The following is a 17489-nucleotide window of genomic DNA, read 5'->3' on the forward strand; positions in this document are numbered from 1 at the left end:
TTTCTGATAAAAAAACATTTATTGAATCATGTAAGGTAAATGTTTACATACTACATACGTCAGCACATGGATGCAGTGGACAAACACAATATTTTCCCATTTTGAACTTGTCACTTGATGAATGTTGCCAGAACGGCAGAAAGGGTAGTGCTGGCCTGAATATTGATCCCTGGCTGACAAGCCACTGGTTGAATGTCAGTCTTTTGAGAGTGGGCGATATTGTGAATAAAATCCTTCTACTCAACAAGAAGAAAACAGGGAATGAGAGAAGGCCTCAGGCCAATCACAGCTCTATTGAAAGAGTTCATGGTGTTAAAAATACATATCCTGGCCGTCGTCAGTTATTGAGCTGCATTGGAGGGGACTTTTTTGAGACTGAAGTTGGACCAATTCACCGCGACCTTCCGGCGGGTCTGTTTTGCCGAATCGAGACAGAACCTAGAAAGATAACGGACGTTTAGACAGGGAAGGAGAGAGAGACGGAAACATTGTGTCAATTTTTCAATAAGACTTTATCTTACTAAGGGAGTCCTTGTACTCAGCGCACTGTCCTCTTCCTGAAATGGTTTTGCTTACATAGTCCAAATGTTAGGTTTCAGTAGGTTTTTTTTTGGGTGTATGTGTGAGGGTGTCAAAAAAGTGTTTTGGACCAGAACCAAGAGCACATAATTTGTCACATTTCAACAGAAGATTTTTGTTCGCCAGGTTTTTGGTGCATCGCTAATCAAAAACTATTATTTTTTCAGTTTAGCCATTGAACAGATGTAAATATATTGGTATGCCTTTAACTTTGAATTTCCAATTGCAGTTGGCCTCAATGGTTCCATGATTTGTATTTAATTAATTACCTTTTAAAGTATTCCACTTCTCTATCAGTTTCATCCATTTCTGTAGGATCCACATCTTTTGGGAGAAAGACATCATCTAAAGAAAAAAAATGCCCAAAACATTATAATTTAGTTTGAAACTATCGGCACTGATATACAAATTAACAACAAATATTTCAAAAGTTTCCCGCACCAATAGCACCAGTAGATTTTTCACCCTTGTTCTTGTTCTTCTTATTTTTCCCCTTGGATTGCACCTGATGCTGCCCGTTTGTCAGAATGGCTAGATGAGACTTGCTTTCGAATTCCTGTTCACATCGGACTGCACGCATCTCGGTGTCACCTTTAATCTTGTGTGAATTGGATGGGCCAACGTTAGCTCCATTGGCTGCTGAATTTCTGGATGATCTGCTATCCTCAGCTTTTTTCAAACCATTTCTCTGGTTGTCCACTGGTTGATGAACTTGTTTAAGTGCAACTTTTGAGCCATTACAAATTATTTCAGTCATTTTTGACTCTGTGACTTTAGAATTGTGCTCTGTAAACGACGGCTCCAATTTTTGCTGTTGCTTTTTACTCTTCTTTGACTTTGTACCACCATTCCCAATTGTGCTGTTCTTAGGATCTGAAATATCCTCCTTTGATTTAGCTGTAACTTGGGCCGGTACCTGTGGTGGACTATCAGATGCGGAGGAAGTGCATTTTTCTGGGGAACGGACTCTAATGAGCTTGGAAAGACTGGGTGTAGTGTTCAAGCGCTGGATGTCCTTGGACCCGCCCGAGAGTGCAGTAGCTGGGGCTGTGGCGGTGGTGGTAGTGGCGGTATTCTGGGTGTTTGTGTCCTCCCATCCATTAACTATGTCCAGATGGTTCTTAAAGGTTCCCAACGAAAGAGGGGCCAAGTCGAGGTCTATCTGCTGCAAATCAGAGGAGCCGTTCAGATGAGACAGTAAATGGTTGCCTTCCAGCGTAGCTGCCTTTTTTGGGAAGTCATTGACGTCCAGATTGAGGTCGTACATGCTAAACGAAGCCCGAATGGAGTCTTTGATGGTGTTTTTAATCTCTTCCAGTCGACTGGTGAGAAAACTGTTGACCCGCTCAAGTTCCAGCTGGGGCCAATCCAATAACCGTGAGGCTTCAGCAGTGTCAGGCATGGGCTCATCTATGCACTCTGATGGATTAGATAGGGGATCACTGGCTGTAGTAGTCGCATTGCTCTGTAGAGCTTTTTCCTGAAATTGACATGGTGAAGAACAATTCATCAACTATCATCCTGAAAATTTATCTCGAAAATATTAAGTCAGTCAAATGAAAAATGTTTCTTATTCATTATATTTTATTCATCTCATAAGGGAATTTAAACGATGTATTTATACAGAATACCAAATACACTAATCTTACCAAGCACATGCTGACCTACTGCATACAGCATGTCGCCAAAGGCATTATTGCTAATAATCTGCACGCAAATGGGCAGAAATGCCACCAAAGGAATGCTGAAAACTCAACTAAAACTGTTAAGTAGCAATTTCATGCACAATACAAACAAAACCCAAATAACTCAGTAGTTTAAGATGCAATGTAATACATCATTACAGGTATTGATAAGCAGTATAAAATGGAATAAGGCAACAGATTGACTCTGGAAAAAAAACTTTACAATTATTATCCCTTCGTTATGTAATATTAGAGTATTTTTCTCTGTTGTAGTTTAATTTAATTTTTTAAATAAATATAATAATAATAATAATAATACAATTTTAATAAATATATTTAAATTTAAATAATTTAATTTGACCTCCGACAGTAGGTGCAACTTGCAGAGGGCGAAGGTTATATATTTGGTTCCGTATGGTTGTACAGTGTATCACAAAAGTGAGTACACCCTTCACATTTCTGCAGATATATATCTTTTCATGGGACAACACTGACAGAATGACACTTTGACACAATGAAATGTATTCTGGGTGCAGCTTATATAATAGAGTTAATTTATTCTTCCCTCAAAATAACTCAAAATATAGCCATTAATATCTAAACCCCTGGCAACAAAAGTGAGTACACCGCATGCGAACTACGTACATCCCTAAATGTCCAAATTGAGTACTGCTTGTCATTTTCCCTCCAAAATGTCATGTGACCTGTTACAGGAGTGCTGTCAGCATTGCTGCAGAGATTGAAGAGGTGGGGGGTCAGCCTATTAATGCTCAGACCATACGCCGCACTCTACATCAAATTGGTGTGCATGGCTGTCACCCCAGGAGGAAGTCTCTTCTGAAGACTGTACACAAGAAAGCCCGCAAACAGTTTGCTGAAGACATGTCAACAAATCACATGGATTACTGGAACCATGTCCTATGGTCTTATGAGACGGGCGGGCTTTCTTCTGTACAGTCTTCAGAAGAGGCTTCCTCCTGGGGTGACAGCCATGCACGCCAATTTGATGTAGAATGCGGCGTATGGTCTGAGCACTAACAAGCTGACCCCCCACCTCTTCAATCTCTGCAGCAATGCTGACAGCACTCCTGTAACGAGTCACATGACATTTTGGAGGGCAAATGACAAGCAGTACTCAATTTGGACATTCAGGGATGTACATATCTACTAAGGGGTGTACTCCCTCTTGTTGCCAGGGGTTTAGATATTAATGGCTATTTTTTGAGTTATTTTGAGGGGAAAATAGATTAACTCTATTACATAAGCTGCACCCAGAATACTTTTCATTGTGTCAAAGTGTCATTCTGACAGTTTTGTCCCATGAAAAGATATAGTTAAATATAAAGATACACGATAATATCGGTCACCGATAATTATCGGCCGATAATGGCAATTATGACGTCACACAGATAATCCAGATAATAAAAAAATTCAACCGATAATGCAATCCGATAATTATATACTTGATTTTGCCTCCAAATGTGCGCAACCAAAGAATTCAGCACACCGCCTCCTCAACCCCTCCCCTCTCTGAAGCCCCTGAGGGAGGAGGGGTTGAGGAGGCGGAGTTACAAGACAAGAAGTAGTTGAATATTATGGCGGCTGTGACTAAAAAAACGACGCTCTCGCCATCTGCGAAACATGTACCGTATAAGTTCCACGAGGCAGAAAGAACGCGTCCTCATTCAAAACCACTAACCCAGCAGCCATTTAAAAATGCATCATAAAGAATTTTGGAACAAATACGAGGCTGCTGCTAGCAGGAATGCTAAAGCTATTGTAAACACTAAGTTAAACTCCAGGGTTTGTGACGATACAGAGTCGGGCTGTTTGGGAATGCAGCCCAAGGCGGGTGGTAAATTCGCATCTAAGGCTAAACACCGGCACTTCTGGAGACCGATAGTCGGCAAGTAGCCGTCTTCCGACGGAGCCCGCCGCTCTGGCCAGTCCGGCAGGCCGCCGCCGCCTCGCCATAGGCGGGGCGGGCCGAGCCCGGTTCCCCGGCCTCTGGACCTCCGGCGAACACACCGGTTTCTCGAGCGTTCCCCCACGGCGTGCGAGCAGAGCCAGGACCCGAATACGCCGCGGCGAACCGGCCAGGACGGGCGGATTATCCGGTACGAATGTAGCTGCCGCCGAGACGAGACACGTGTTTTTTTTTTTTTTTTTACCTTAATGACCCGAGAACCAAAGCCCTGGATAAAAGAAATAATGCCGTTTATACGACCACCATTCTTCATGAAAAAGTGATGTCCGGTAAGCAAGCTTATCATGACGGCACAGTGGTTATAAGATCATTTAAACATGGAGAAAACGAAGTCAGCCAGTCAATAATGCATTCAGAATGTGAAATGACGAGCGGTCAGATGACTTTGTAATGCTGCCTTTATTTTCGGCTTAATAAAACTCAGGCACAAAACAACACGCACGCGGATGCGAGCTCCAACTCCGTCCAAATAGTACTGCCGTGTAGCAGTTTAGCTGCTGTAACGCAAATGTCGTGAAAGCCGCAAATGTAAACAAAGCGCTGCAGAATGGGTACATGACATCTCGCTCTTTTGAGGTAATCATTTTCACAGTGTGCAACAAAGCATATAACATTAGCAATCACTTTTCAAATTATTTAACTTATTTGTCTGCTCAATTACAGTCACAGTAGATAATCAAATTCTTAAATCAATATTCTGTAGCCACAAATATTATTCAAAATCTTTCCTTCTTCAAGTTTTTTTTTTTTTTAGGATTAAGTATAATAATGTATTGCTTAAAACAAGGCTGTTAAGATTATTTTCAGCTAGCTATTTTTCTTCCAAGAAATCTGAGAGAAATACACTTGAAGCGATCGCAGATAATTTCACTTATTGCCAATAGATTTACACTTAAAACTGACTAGTTTTAAGGAGGTGTGTTTTGCAGCGGATTAATGTTATATATGTTAGGAATGGCTTACTTTTAAACGCATTTTTGTGTAACTTAGGTATTTACTCTGTAATTGTTGCCAAAGGTTTACCATTACACAATGTCAGACAATCTGTCATTATTTAGATGTTTGAATTGACGACTTGTTCATACTTTATGTTGAAAAAAAGAGCAATAAATTATATTTTTGCACAGCAATATTTTCTTTTTTGTATACTTAAAAATTTTACATAAATCTTTTAATAGAATTATCGGCTTGACATTATCGGTTATCGGTTGGAATGAGTAGGAAATTATCGGTTATCGGTAGAAAAATGCATTATCGTGCATCACTAAAAATATCTGCAGAAATGCAAGGGGTGTACTCACTTTTGTGATACACTGTATGTTTGTGTTCAAGGTAACTCAAGAAAGAATACAGTGATTAGTATGAAACTAATGTCATTCTTCAAGGGAGTGTCAACAATTATCAGTGAATGATTGTGTCTGAGGTTCAATTGATTATTTCAACCAGTAGTGAACCTTTTCTGCAAGATTCCAAAACTGAATTTACTTTAGTACAAGATTGCATGAACCAAAAATCTAATTTTACAGATAGCATACCTTCTTCTTTTGTTTGTGCCTTGCCCTTTTGGCCGCCTTGGCACTGTTAACGGGTTTGGGCTCAGAACTGTTGATGAAGTCTAGCAATTCATCTACATCCCGGTTGTCAATGGCACCAGACCCTGTCAGTTCTGAGTCCTGGCGCTGAGGCAGCTCTTCCTTGCGTCTGGTGAGTCGTGACCGGAGCTTCTCTCGGATCTCAGCATAGTTTCGACTCGTCGGAGCAGCTGGCGGCTGTGAGGAAATTCATTTTTCAGAATGAGTTTTTCTCAATTTGAGGGTGGCCAAAACAGGTCGTACCGCATTGTGTCCAAAGAACTCGCAATAACAGCAGTCGCAGTACTTTCCGTCCTTCTGGTTTGTGGAAGAGGATGCGCAAGAGCTTCTCTCAGAGCTACTGTCTTCATCTTCAACTTCCTCTATCTCTAGTGCTGTCCATTTGTGCCCCTTACATGCCTGGTCCCTGCAGAAAATTAAATAAACAAGACAAACTTGAGAACATTTTCGGAGCAGATTGTAGTCCCCAATCAATTGTTATCATCATGTATCATAGTAACCTCATAGGTACTGACCTGCAGGCCCCAGCTGACACGTTTCCCACATTTGTAGAGGGCACAGATCCCGTACTGTGTCCATTACAACTGTGGTTACAGCCTGCCACAGGTGTGCCCGATTTGCTATGTTGTGTGTTCACAGGAGGAATGTGGGGATTTTTGCAGGGACTGGACTTATGAGCTAATGTCGGACTCTCAGGACTACAAGAAGCCCTTTTTGCTGTGGACCCATGGAGATTGGGTACCAGGGGGGAGAAAGGAGTGTGGCCTGCGACAGCATTGGCAGATGAGGAAGTTACGTGGTTGTGTTGTCCCGAATTGGATTTGGGTGGTAGTCGGGAGGTATGCTGTGAAGACAGGCCCGTGGGACTATTGGGCGGTACCGACAAGTCTGTGTGTAGATGATGGTCACTGGTGTGGAAGGCTTCACCTGGAAGAAGCATGTCACAATTACAGCAAAACCACAGATTCATATTTTATATGAATTGTTTGGTACTTTATGGCAGGGGTGTCAAATACATCTTTGCCATGGGCCACATCATATAGTAGTAATGATTTCCTTTGGAGGGCTATTATGTTTGACAACTAGGGCTGCCATGATGGAACAACTAAACAATTATTATTATTATTATTTATAATTATCAACTAAATAGTACATTGTTGACCCAAAAATTTCTAGATCTCATTTCTTGAGCCTCTTCATAGCATTTTTTTTCTTCTCTATTTTTAATTTTTATTTTGTATATTTTTTGTTATTTAGAAAAAACAACAAAAAGGGGAAACCTAGAAATATTCTTTTTTTTTTCATTTATTTTTAAATATTTTGTTAATAATAATTTAAAAAACAGTAAATGTGTTTTCTTTTTCTTTTTTTTTTTTACCATTTTATCAATTTTTAATACAAAAACAGGGAAAACTATTAATTTATATTTTGAATTATTATTTTTATAACTAATGACAAAAAAGTAAAAAAGGTAAATATTAATTTTATATAACTATTTTTTTTTAAATATTATGATATCTATGAAATATTATGAAAATGTTTATTTTCCATTTTCATGTTTTTAAAGGAGAAACACAGTAAATCGTCTCGATTCAATAGTCCTCGATCTTTCATTGAAGACCACAGAAATAGTATTTAAAATTTATTTTAGCGAGAAACATGAATTCAATGCACATGATTTACTTTCGTGGGCCACACAAACTGATGTGGTGGGCCGCCTCTGGAACCTCGGATTGGGCCTTTGACACCTATGCTCTAAAGCAGGGGTGTCAAACTTAAATTCACAGTGGGCCAAAATTTAAAACTGAACAAAGCCGTGGGCCAACGTTGAACAAATGAACCTATTAAATATGTTTTGATTTAACAATGAATATTGAACAAGCAAGGCTTATATAACGTAAAGGTACAGGCATGCAAAATCGAGTTGCTAATAATACTAATAATAATAACAATAGGAGTAATCACGATGATAATAATTTAAAAAAAAACATATCAATGGCATGTTAAATGAAATTTAAATAAAAATTAAATGTCTCCTTTCTGTTTGCACCCTTCTGAGATAAATGTCAAAATTAGCTTCTTACAATGGCTAATAAATTTGAAGAAAAAAAAACCAAATATGAATAAATCAACCATTGAGACCTTGGAGTAGCGACTTTGCGATTTTGCGACACACTGATCTACTGTGATGTGCCCAAGTCAGACACCTGGCATCTTTTCTTGGTTGCCAGTTCATTAATGTCGGGTCTCAGGGTTTGAGCTGAGGAAACCTTCATTGTTGAACCAAGGTGTTAGTCAGTCAGACGTCTCCTGTGAGACGTTTTCGTCATCTTCATGGAGGAGAAAAGTTGATCACATAAGTAAGTGCTACCAAACATGGAGAGCAAGTGAGCAACTTCGGTGAGGAGCTGAGGCATTGTTTCAGGGATGAACTGCGGAAACTGTGCGGCCCCGACAGCATCAAACTTTGACTTCAGCGTTGCATTCCACTTATATTTTTATTAGCTTATCGTTGTCCTAGTGTTTTGTTTCATAGTGTCGTCTAATATGGTACTCCTTCTTTACTGACCCGTTGACTCCACAAACAAGACAAAAAGGTCTGTCTTCTCCATATGTAAACAGATATTCTGTCCCCCACCTGTCCAAAAATGTTATATTTTCTGCCTTTCTTTTCGCCATTTCTTAGTAGAGTAACACAGTGACAGCTGTAGTTTGAGGTCGCAGTGTGGTCCGGGGGAAAGGAACGGGGATACGGAGTCCACCAGGGGTTTTTGCCGAAGGAGTGTGCATGAAGACGGATCACTACCTTCTTAATACATCCATGACCGCTACCATAGACGCTACTGGCACAGATGAGGGGGCATCTCTGCCTGTCGCATTGTTTTGACACGCCAAAACAACAGCAGAGCATCATGGGACTTGTAGTATAAGCTGTGAATGTGGCATAACAGCGCTGCCGCCGTGTAATACCAGCGGGCCCGCTGTAATATTAATTTGAAATTGCCTCGCGGGCCAAATATAATTACACTGTGGGCCAAATTTGGCCCACGGGCCAAATATAATTACACTGTGGGCCAAATTTGGCCCGCGGGCCAAATATAATTACACTGTGGACCAAATTTGGCCCGCGGGCCAAATATAATTACACTGTGGACCAAATTTGGCCCGCGGGCCAGAGTTTGACACCTATGCACTAAAGCAAAGCTGAGCAAAATTGACCTATACAAGAAAATAAATAAAAATAAAACATGAAATACTCGCTACCTGGTGGCGTTGGTCGACGGCACACATTCTTGAAATGCTTGGGAGTGGTCTTGCACAGGTCAGTTGAGGTAGACAGGGGGGTCCCAGCAGTCGAGCCACTGGAATTCTGGGTAAGCGGGTGACTGTAGGGGCACACTTTGGCGATTGGGGCTTTAGCAGATTTTCCGGGTGCTTCGTGAAGTCCTCTCTTCTCCTGGCAGGCTGATCCTGCTGTAATACCTACATGTGGAAAAGACAAGAAACAATTAAGTGTTAATGAACTTTAAAATACATAAAAAAAAAAAAAAACGCAGCAAAATGACAATATCAACAGATGGACACGACTTAAACAGTGGAATTTTTCTTTCCCACTTCATATGCATTTTTGAAACCTTGCTCTTTTGTCATAATACAATTGTTATGTAAATATTCTGCTGAGGAGGAAATGCTGCCAAGTGGAATAAATAAACACATAAATAATTAAATAAAAATAACACTAGAACTGCTTTCCACGAAACTGTGGGAGTGCAATGTATAGTGTGTATTCAATATGCCTCCAGAACGGTCTTTTACACTGTAATAAAAATTGCAAGATGTGTCAGTATTTTGACATCTGCCTTGATGTTATTTTCTCAGGGAACAATGCATAAATCTAAAACTATAGGCATGTGCAACAGGAGAGTATTCATCAAAGTTGTGTTGGAATTACTGCTTATTCAAATCAGGGCTGTTTGACATTCTCTGGGCTTATAATGAGCAATTTACTAATTGACCTTGCAAGACTGGAGGATAAATTAACAAATAATTAATTAACTATCATGCAAATATTTTTTTAACAGAATTGCAGTCTAAAACATGTTTGTTTCCATACCGATGTTCGTAAAGTTTTTCAACATTTTCTTGCTTCTGGCTACATTGATTGGATACAGGGTTAAACGAATAATCAGTTAGTCTGTAGCCTTGACGTATTTGTTAAGATAACGTTTGATTATAGTTTCCGTTTGGTGTACTAGGCTCGGTATCAGCAGTGAAACTGAGTTTGAACACATTTAACACTGCAACAACAATGAACTAAACTAACTAAATAAATATTGTTCAATAAATATTTCCCCGATAAAAACACGTTTGGAAATCAGACCCAATCATGTTATTTTCAGATGATTGAAATCGGGTGAAAAGGAAGATTTCACTTTTGTTTTGAAATGTATTCGTTTAAAATTTTAGAAGAGGAGTTAAGCATTTGTGTTCCACTTGCACTGAGTAAAATTGGTTTATTGACCTTTTCAGATATTTTGTTGTCTTCAATCAGTGGTGTTTCCAAGCTTTTATTTATTTATTTTTTTACATAAGTTTATGTCAAACAATTGTAAAAAGTTATTCGTTTTTGCAACTTTATTCTGAACTTACACATACAAAAGCTTTTTATTAACTTGGTTTAACTCGCTGCTACACTAGGCCTTAAACAAGTACTGTATATATTATTTGTTGGGATAGTTTTGCCCCCCCCCCTTTTTTTTTTGAATCAATATGTTTTCACCCCCCTCTTTAATATTACATTCCCCAGTTATCGGATGGGAACTCGGTATTCACAAATCAGGTGACTCGCACCAGACTTGGGCTTAAAAGTATGTGTTCAGAACATCTCTATAAATAATAAAATTTGGACGCAGCAGCAGCTATTTGAACTGCATAGACCTGAGGACTGTTATTTGAGGGTTTGGTTAAGTTAATTGTCGTTAAACAAACTAAGACCTTGTTGTATGTGTAAGGGCGCGTTGTGGTTGCAGTGATCCCCTCCGTTGGTGTGGGCCGAGTTCCAGAGCCCTGAGAGTTTGTGGGCTGACAGGAAGGAACTCGGGTCCCAATCCACAGTACTTTGCTCCGGGTAGCCATTCCCACAGCCCTGGAACTTACAAGAGGAAGAGTGTGACAATGGTACCTGCAATAAGAAAACACACAGAAACCTTTTTTTAATCACAGGGCACACAGCACACAGGTGCTGCAACTAAATCAGAAATTTTAGTGACTCAAGATGTGCAGACTAAAGGTACTGTAAAGTTCACACCATCATAGGAACAAACAAATGCTGCTTTTAAATCGCAACAGAAGACTGATGCAGTCAGCCCATCCAACTATTTTTAGCATTTGTAACCGCCAAAGGCAAATCTGACAGAAAAAAAAAAAAAAAAAGTCAAACACTTCAAACATTCCAAACAATGTGGTACTATTCACTAATTCACTACAGAACCAGTAAAGAAGTACTAATTCAAATGCAATTGCTAAACAGGGGCAATAAAGCAGCTACACTAAAACCTTTTTTTTTTTTTTTTTTAAACTAACTGCCATTGGCATTTTTTGAAGACTTCTATTAAGACATGTATTAAGAATTCAGCTCAGAGTTTTTAACTGTCATTGGCATATTTTGGAGGACTTCTATTAAGAATTCCGCTCAATGAGTTCCTAAAGGATAAGAAAACTGTGAGACTATCGTACAACTGACATTTAAATGTAACGCGTCTGTTCAGGTTGCGGTAAACAATATTAAACAATCGGGTTGCTTGTTTACCAAGCGGTTATTTTAGAGTAAACATCTGCCACATACATCTTAAGAGTGTTTTAATTTTGTGCATGAACTTAGAATTTTTGTCCTGGTGAGCAATTTTCTGAAAGTAAATCTGCAACGATGGCTAACCATTTTCCCCAAAATGTGGCTTATTGTAATTTATTTGGATGAAGCAAAAATTTGACAAAATATGATTGACTAGTGACTCGAAATAATTTCAATTGCATAGATATTTGAAGTCAACAGGCGTCACAAAACTGATTTTGTTTGATTCTAAGTTTGCCTTGTCTAGTCAGTAAGTAAACACATAAGCTAGATCAACAGAGACTAAATAAGCTTAGTAAACAATAGACGATATGGCTTCATTAAAATGTCAAAGAAATCAGGGGGAAAAAATGGGATTAAAACAAACGGCCTAGTACCCTGCACTTGTATTTACCCCTGTTGCCTGCTCCTGGGCACTCCTTCTTTCCTCCTCCTCCACACTCTTGCAGCAGCTCTGACAGATCCACAGAGGCACCTCTCCCAGCAGGGACTCAGCCAACTTACGGCATGGCGCGTCCCACAATAAGGCCTGTACAGGCACAGCGTCAGCCAGTTTGGTGTCGTGTACCGCATGGAGCCCGTTCACTGAGTTCGCCCCCCAGTCCTTAAATTCACGGTGGCACAGGAGGCAGCAGGTATGCATCGACTAAAAACATAGAAGAGGATGAATTTGAATTAATAGCCCATGATTAGCTGTCAAACTAACACGGTGCACGTTACTGCACTGGACAATTAACAAGACTAGAAATACGTGAAACAACTGTATACTGCTTCCTGATAGTTCAGTCCTTCATTGTGCATACCATCTACCCTTGCTGACTATGGGCAGGGTTGGTACGCCCTGAACTGGTTGCCAGTCTATCGGAGAGCTTGCCTGATGATGAAAACTAATAATGGTTTAGGTGAGCCACAAGCAGCAATTCACGTAATCTTCAATATCTGGCGTGGTCAAGCCAATGAACACCAAGTTGTTATGAAATTAATGCTACTTGAAATTGAAAATTCATCACTGGCTTGGATAAGTATGCTTTTATATACTAACGAGCCACAAAATTAGATACACATTCAATTTGAGATGCATACCTAAACCAATCACACCACTGGCCAATCCAGTCTTAATTTAAGTCAGTTAACCTTATTTGCATGTTTTGGGAATGCGGCAGGAAACCAGAGTTCCAGGTGAACATGCATACGCCACACAAAAGGACCTGAGCTGAGATCCGGAACCATAATTTACCGGTTATTCTGTCATATAAATGGCAACAGGGGAAACTTACTTAGGTAACCTGATTCCATCAAATCGACGAGCATTAAGTTGTTCTGCCTGTCACAATATTCATCGCTGGTATTGATTGTTAAGTAAATATATCTTCCAAAATAATAACAATACAAATGAATTGAAATTGGATCATTTTCCATTCACTATGAGGTGCTCTGTTTGTGAATCCCACAGCATATCTGAAATTTAGGGTTAAGCAATCAAATATTTAAAAAAATATATATATTTATTCCAACAAAACATTCAGATTAAAAATATTCTGCCTCAAAGTGTATTGTAAAATATAATTTCTCCCAATTACTCCTTATTTACCGATTCTACTTGCTTTTTTAAATGATCAAACAAAAGCAATACTCAATGTATGATACACTACTACTCACTTAACTTTTTAAAACTTAAAGCTACTTCTTGGGTACCGAATAATGCGAATGGCTACCAATTAGCTGTACACTTCTATAACTACAGGTTGAAATACATGTCAATTGCATGTTTCTCATACTACAGCAATATTAAGTCAGAGTCATAATATGATTCATTTCCCAGTTGGATCACCCATAATTAAGAAAATAGGCAAAAATGATTATCTTTGCTTTCCGAACTAAAGCTCATGTTTGGGAATGTCTTGTTTTGATCAGTGTGCTTTCATACTGTACATCAGAAATGAAACTACTATTTACATGTGAAAGGCTGAAATCGAATGAATTGGATGGTACTTTCAAGTAAAAACACTGGCCATCAGAGAGCTTCGTACCTGCTGTTAAATTATCCAATGTTACTGAAATTTAGACGAGAAGAACTGTATAGCCCTGTGCTTAACAATTTTATTGATGTGAAATATTTACTTCGAATCGATAAAGATTAGGAAAACGATGCTCTAAACGATGGATTAATAATCAAAATACGTATTTGATAGTCTATAGTCGTTGACAATTAATCAATTCAATATTGTGGCCCTACTAAAAGGCAGAAGTTGATTATCACATTATTCTCTCGTTATTCCAGGGCAGGGGTCCCCAAACTATGGCCCGCGGGCCGGATACATTTGGTCCGGCCCCCTGAACAATACCAGAGAGAATTTTGATCCCCCCCCCCCCCCCCCCAGTAGTGTTATTTATTTCCTGGCTTTTTTCTGTGAAGAACCCAGAGAGGGTTATTTGGTTATTATCTATTTTATTTGGTTATTATCTATTTTATTAATAGTGTTAGTGTTATCATATCATATCATATCATATAATATTATATATTATATCCAGAAAGGGTTATTTGATTGTGGCTTTCTGAAAAACAATACATTTTTACATTTAGCCACTCCTGCAATCGTCACACTTTTTCTGTTACAAACTGACCCCATCAGAGAAAGGGAAAAGTTATGTGGCCCTCGCATGAAAAAGTTTTGGGACCCCTGTTCCAGGGGGTCTAATAAACCAACAGCATGATTCTAGTTTCTATGGGTGGGTCTAAATAGGCACTTGCGAAAACACTATTTTGCGCTACACACTTGCGGCTGCAGATACGTCACCTTTTTGTTATTCCAACCCCACATACTATGGCATGACATGTTTTGGAATTATCCTCACAGAAATTTGGGTTATATCAAGGCCAAAGTCATTTGCTTTGTAGCGGACAACATGGGGTATCCATCCCTGCCATATTCAAAGTCACTGTGGTTAGTTTACTCAATGATTTCAATTATGGGGACTTTTCAGATCGACAATGGATGATTAAAAAATTAGGAGCTTAAGTAACTTTTACAACTTGTGTTATAAATATGAAATTGCACTAATGCAATAAAACACAACACCTAGCCAAATTGACTAGTACAAGGAAAGTTCCTAAATTATGTCAAAGGTCTAGTTGTCGGTTCAAATGTCAAGTATATTAAGTTAATGTCATAAAGCTTATCTACGAAACATTTAAATAAATGAAATAAATATAAATGATAAATGTGGCCTAAAACATTGAGTATCCACTGTAATTCATCCTAAACTGAGAATCCACTGTAATTTATCTTAATTTGGATAATAAAGATCAAACGGCTCCCATCCATTTATTGGTTTTATTGTTTTTGTTTTCGACTGTCTCTTAATGATTTAATGTGACTTATATGCATCATTTTAGTTGTGTTTCTATTTCTCAATTGTGTCTTGCTGATTTTTATGTGATGTATACCACTTTGTGCTCATCATTGTGTCAATGGGCCAAACAATCTTTCACGTTTTCCTCTATAACTTCCTTTCTATTTCAAATTTTTAAATGAAATAAGTACTGCAATTACTGGTTCTGTAAGCTGTTTAGAATACAAAAAAAAAAAAAAAAGTGAAAATGATGACTTCTTGTCCAAGTGCCTCCTATAAATGTAATTACACATAAGCATGCAACCAAGTTCAGGGCTCTTAGGTGAAGTGACAGATGTCTGTCTACCTTTAAGCATGCCATCATCAATTTCTTGTAGGTTAGGTTTCTTGTTTTCAATCAACTTTGCATTCACTCTATATTTGAGCATCATACATTTCAGGGGGTTTTCCTGTCTTGGACTCGACAAAAATGTCGAGTGTTCGCTGCACTGTTACAACCCCGTTCTGCATCGGAGCCAGCTAGCCCAATTAGCTGCTAGCTTGGTTAGCCGCCGTTTTCCTGTGTGTGTTCAAAGTGGAGGTATTAAGCACGTTTGCCTGCTAGCCGATAGCACCGCTAGCTTTGTGGCTAAGCTTAGCTGAGGCGGTTCAACTGTTGTTGTGTCTTTAGCGTTGCAAACGGGACGACCTGTCTGGAGCACAATGTCACCTGCCCGCCGCACGATGGGCTTTGCCACGGCCACGATGCCAAGCAGGTGAGCATCGCAAGCGGTGTGGCACATATATTTAAAGCTAGTTGACACACGGTTGCTTGAATTCGGGGTCTAACGTTCCCATCTACTATTATTGCGCGAATGCATACGCTTTGATAATTTATACAATTGGCTTCTACAAAGATATTGTTTCCATGAACTACACTGTATGGTGGGTGATCAGGCAGCGCCCAGCTAAAGTCGAAATAGATGGGTAAGTAGATTGCCTGGTTCGCCCTGGTGGTGTTCAGCCTATCTCCAGCATCTTCGCCGCCGCCGTCGCCGCCAGTTGCATCGCCGGGAGAGACTGGGTTCTTCGGTACGGTCTGCTGGCCAGGTACAAGCTCCTTCTGAGCGACGCCTTGCTGCTTGCTTTTCTTTCTTGCCATTCCGACAGAGTCCGCGAAACGCTTTGGCCAAGTTTGCACCAGTTTCAGTGATTGAAAGAGCACACTTTCGGTTATTCTCGGACCACAAAATGTTCTATCTCTCCTCCAGTCAAGACAACAGTCAATATGGCGGAGGGCTGGTCTGGCACACTCGGGAGTTCAGAGGTTACGGATACTGCTGGCGAATCGGCTTCGCCTTGAAAGTGGAAATACAACAAAACGTCAACGCGAGAATTGAAGCTAGCGCCGCCATGTTTAGTAAGGGTATACATTTCTTGACATTATTGAAAATGTGGTACATGAGAAATTTGACAAACCGATTTGATTTTTTTTCCAATATAATTTTAAAACTTAATACAACACTGTTCGACAACATTGTTTTGAAATATTTATTATTTGTATTCAAATATACCAAACAAAATAAGATTTAAGGGAAAAGCAATGCATATATATGCGGTTTGAGCGCAAGTGCCTTCTTAATTTAAATTCGTAGCAGAGTGAACGTTTGACATGTTTAATAGTAAAAAAAAATATATATAAGGAAAATACAACTTTATTTGACTGATATAATAAAAACAAAACAAACGACGACAAAAGGAGGGCTGTGTAGACTAGGGTGCGACGATAGATGTCACACATCATTGGTATTGGCTCACAGCGCACATTACGCATCTAGCTTCATGTAGATATGATATATATGGGCGCGACGTTTGACCATTCGCGACGCTACGAAATTGTGCGCTCGTTTTATGTCAGAAAACACATAAAAATAGTTTTATATGAATATTCCTGGCTTGATGAGTCATTAGGTTTTCTCTTCTTTTTTTAGAATGGAAATGATTCATGTTTCATGATTACATATTTACACTTAGTGACGTATGCATATTCCCTCCCGTTATTTTAATAAAATAGCATATTTGCGTACAAATTAAGTTAAGGAAATCCGTTGCGTTAAACTAATAGTGACATGTGAGACTAAAACAGTGTTCTTATATCTTTTTTAACTAAGTGCTTAAATGTCCGAGTTTATTTTTGACATTGAAGGCAGCGCCAGTGTCGGGGCTCATGAGTGGTTTGAAGACGTTGCACACACACTTGCACAGCCAGCCACACAGAAACTGCTACACCCACTTTAGGCTACTGACTCCTTTTTAGCTTGTTCTTTTGAACAAAATAAATAAATAACAACATGGAAGGATCCATTTGCAACATTCAGGTGCTTCTTCGTGCTGCTGAATTCCTGGAGAGGAGAGAGCGAGGTCAGTGTCTATTTATTCACAACAAACGTCAGTCCTAGGCG

The 17489-nt window shown here is 39.3% G+C and overlaps 2 protein-coding genes across 7 annotated transcripts in view; one reads left to right on the plus strand and one right to left on the minus strand.

Moving 5' to 3' along the window:
* Positions 1-16361, minus strand: fam193b (family with sequence similarity 193 member B). Of its 2 annotated transcripts, XM_057850916.1 has the most exons (10): positions 16028-16361; positions 12089-12340; positions 10839-11025; positions 9108-9326; positions 6359-6770; positions 6087-6249; positions 5787-6020; positions 1021-2059; positions 849-924; positions 1-438 (listed from the first exon to the last, which is right to left on the minus strand). In XM_057850916.1, exons 1-10 carry the CDS (start codon positions 16187-16189, stop codon positions 342-344), a joined length of 2841 nt encoding a protein of 946 aa, XP_057706899.1. In that variant the 5' UTR covers positions 16190-16361; the 3' UTR covers positions 1-341. The 2 variants fall into 2 exon arrangements, with proteins under 2 accessions (XP_057706899.1, XP_057706900.1); XM_057850917.1 differs by lacking the exon at positions 12089-12340.
* Positions 15564-17489, plus strand: part of mxd3 (MAX dimerization protein 3) — a 14346-nt gene continuing 12420 nt past the window's right edge. The window contains exons 1-2 of one of the 5 annotated variants that reach the window (XM_057850929.1): positions 15564-15628; positions 15719-15803. Coding sequence is in view for 2 of the 5 variants with exons in the window: in XM_057850924.1 (XP_057706907.1) it covers positions 15751-15803; positions 16299-16447 (202 nt within the window). In the remaining 3 variants the exon portion in view is untranslated. Of the gene's footprint in view, positions 15629-15681; positions 15804-16298; positions 16448-17245; positions 17449-17489 lie in introns of those variants that run through there. The other 4 variants (XM_057850924.1, XM_057850928.1, XM_057850925.1 and 1 more) reach the window with 4 other exon arrangements.

The sequence above is a fragment of the Corythoichthys intestinalis genome, chromosome 11 (genome assembly GCF_030265065.1).
Source record: "Corythoichthys intestinalis isolate RoL2023-P3 chromosome 11, ASM3026506v1, whole genome shotgun sequence".
Classification (NCBI taxonomy): domain Eukaryota; kingdom Metazoa; phylum Chordata; class Actinopteri; order Syngnathiformes; family Syngnathidae; genus Corythoichthys; species Corythoichthys intestinalis.

Bases quoted from the DNA above. Each gene is read 5' to 3' on its own strand.
- fam193b (XM_057850916.1), bottom strand. From the start codon at position 16,189: ATGGCAAGAAAGAAAAGCAAGCAGCAAGGCGTCGCTCAGAAGGAGCTT. The intron at 6,250-6,358 runs GTCAGTACCTAT...AATTTTCTGCAG, and splicing joins GTGTCAGCTGGGGCCTGCAG to GGACCAGGCATGTAAGGGGC. The intron at 2,060-5,786 runs GTATGCTATCTG...TGTCAATTTCAG, and splicing joins GGCACAAACAAAAGAAGAAG to GAAAAAGCTCTACAGAGCAA.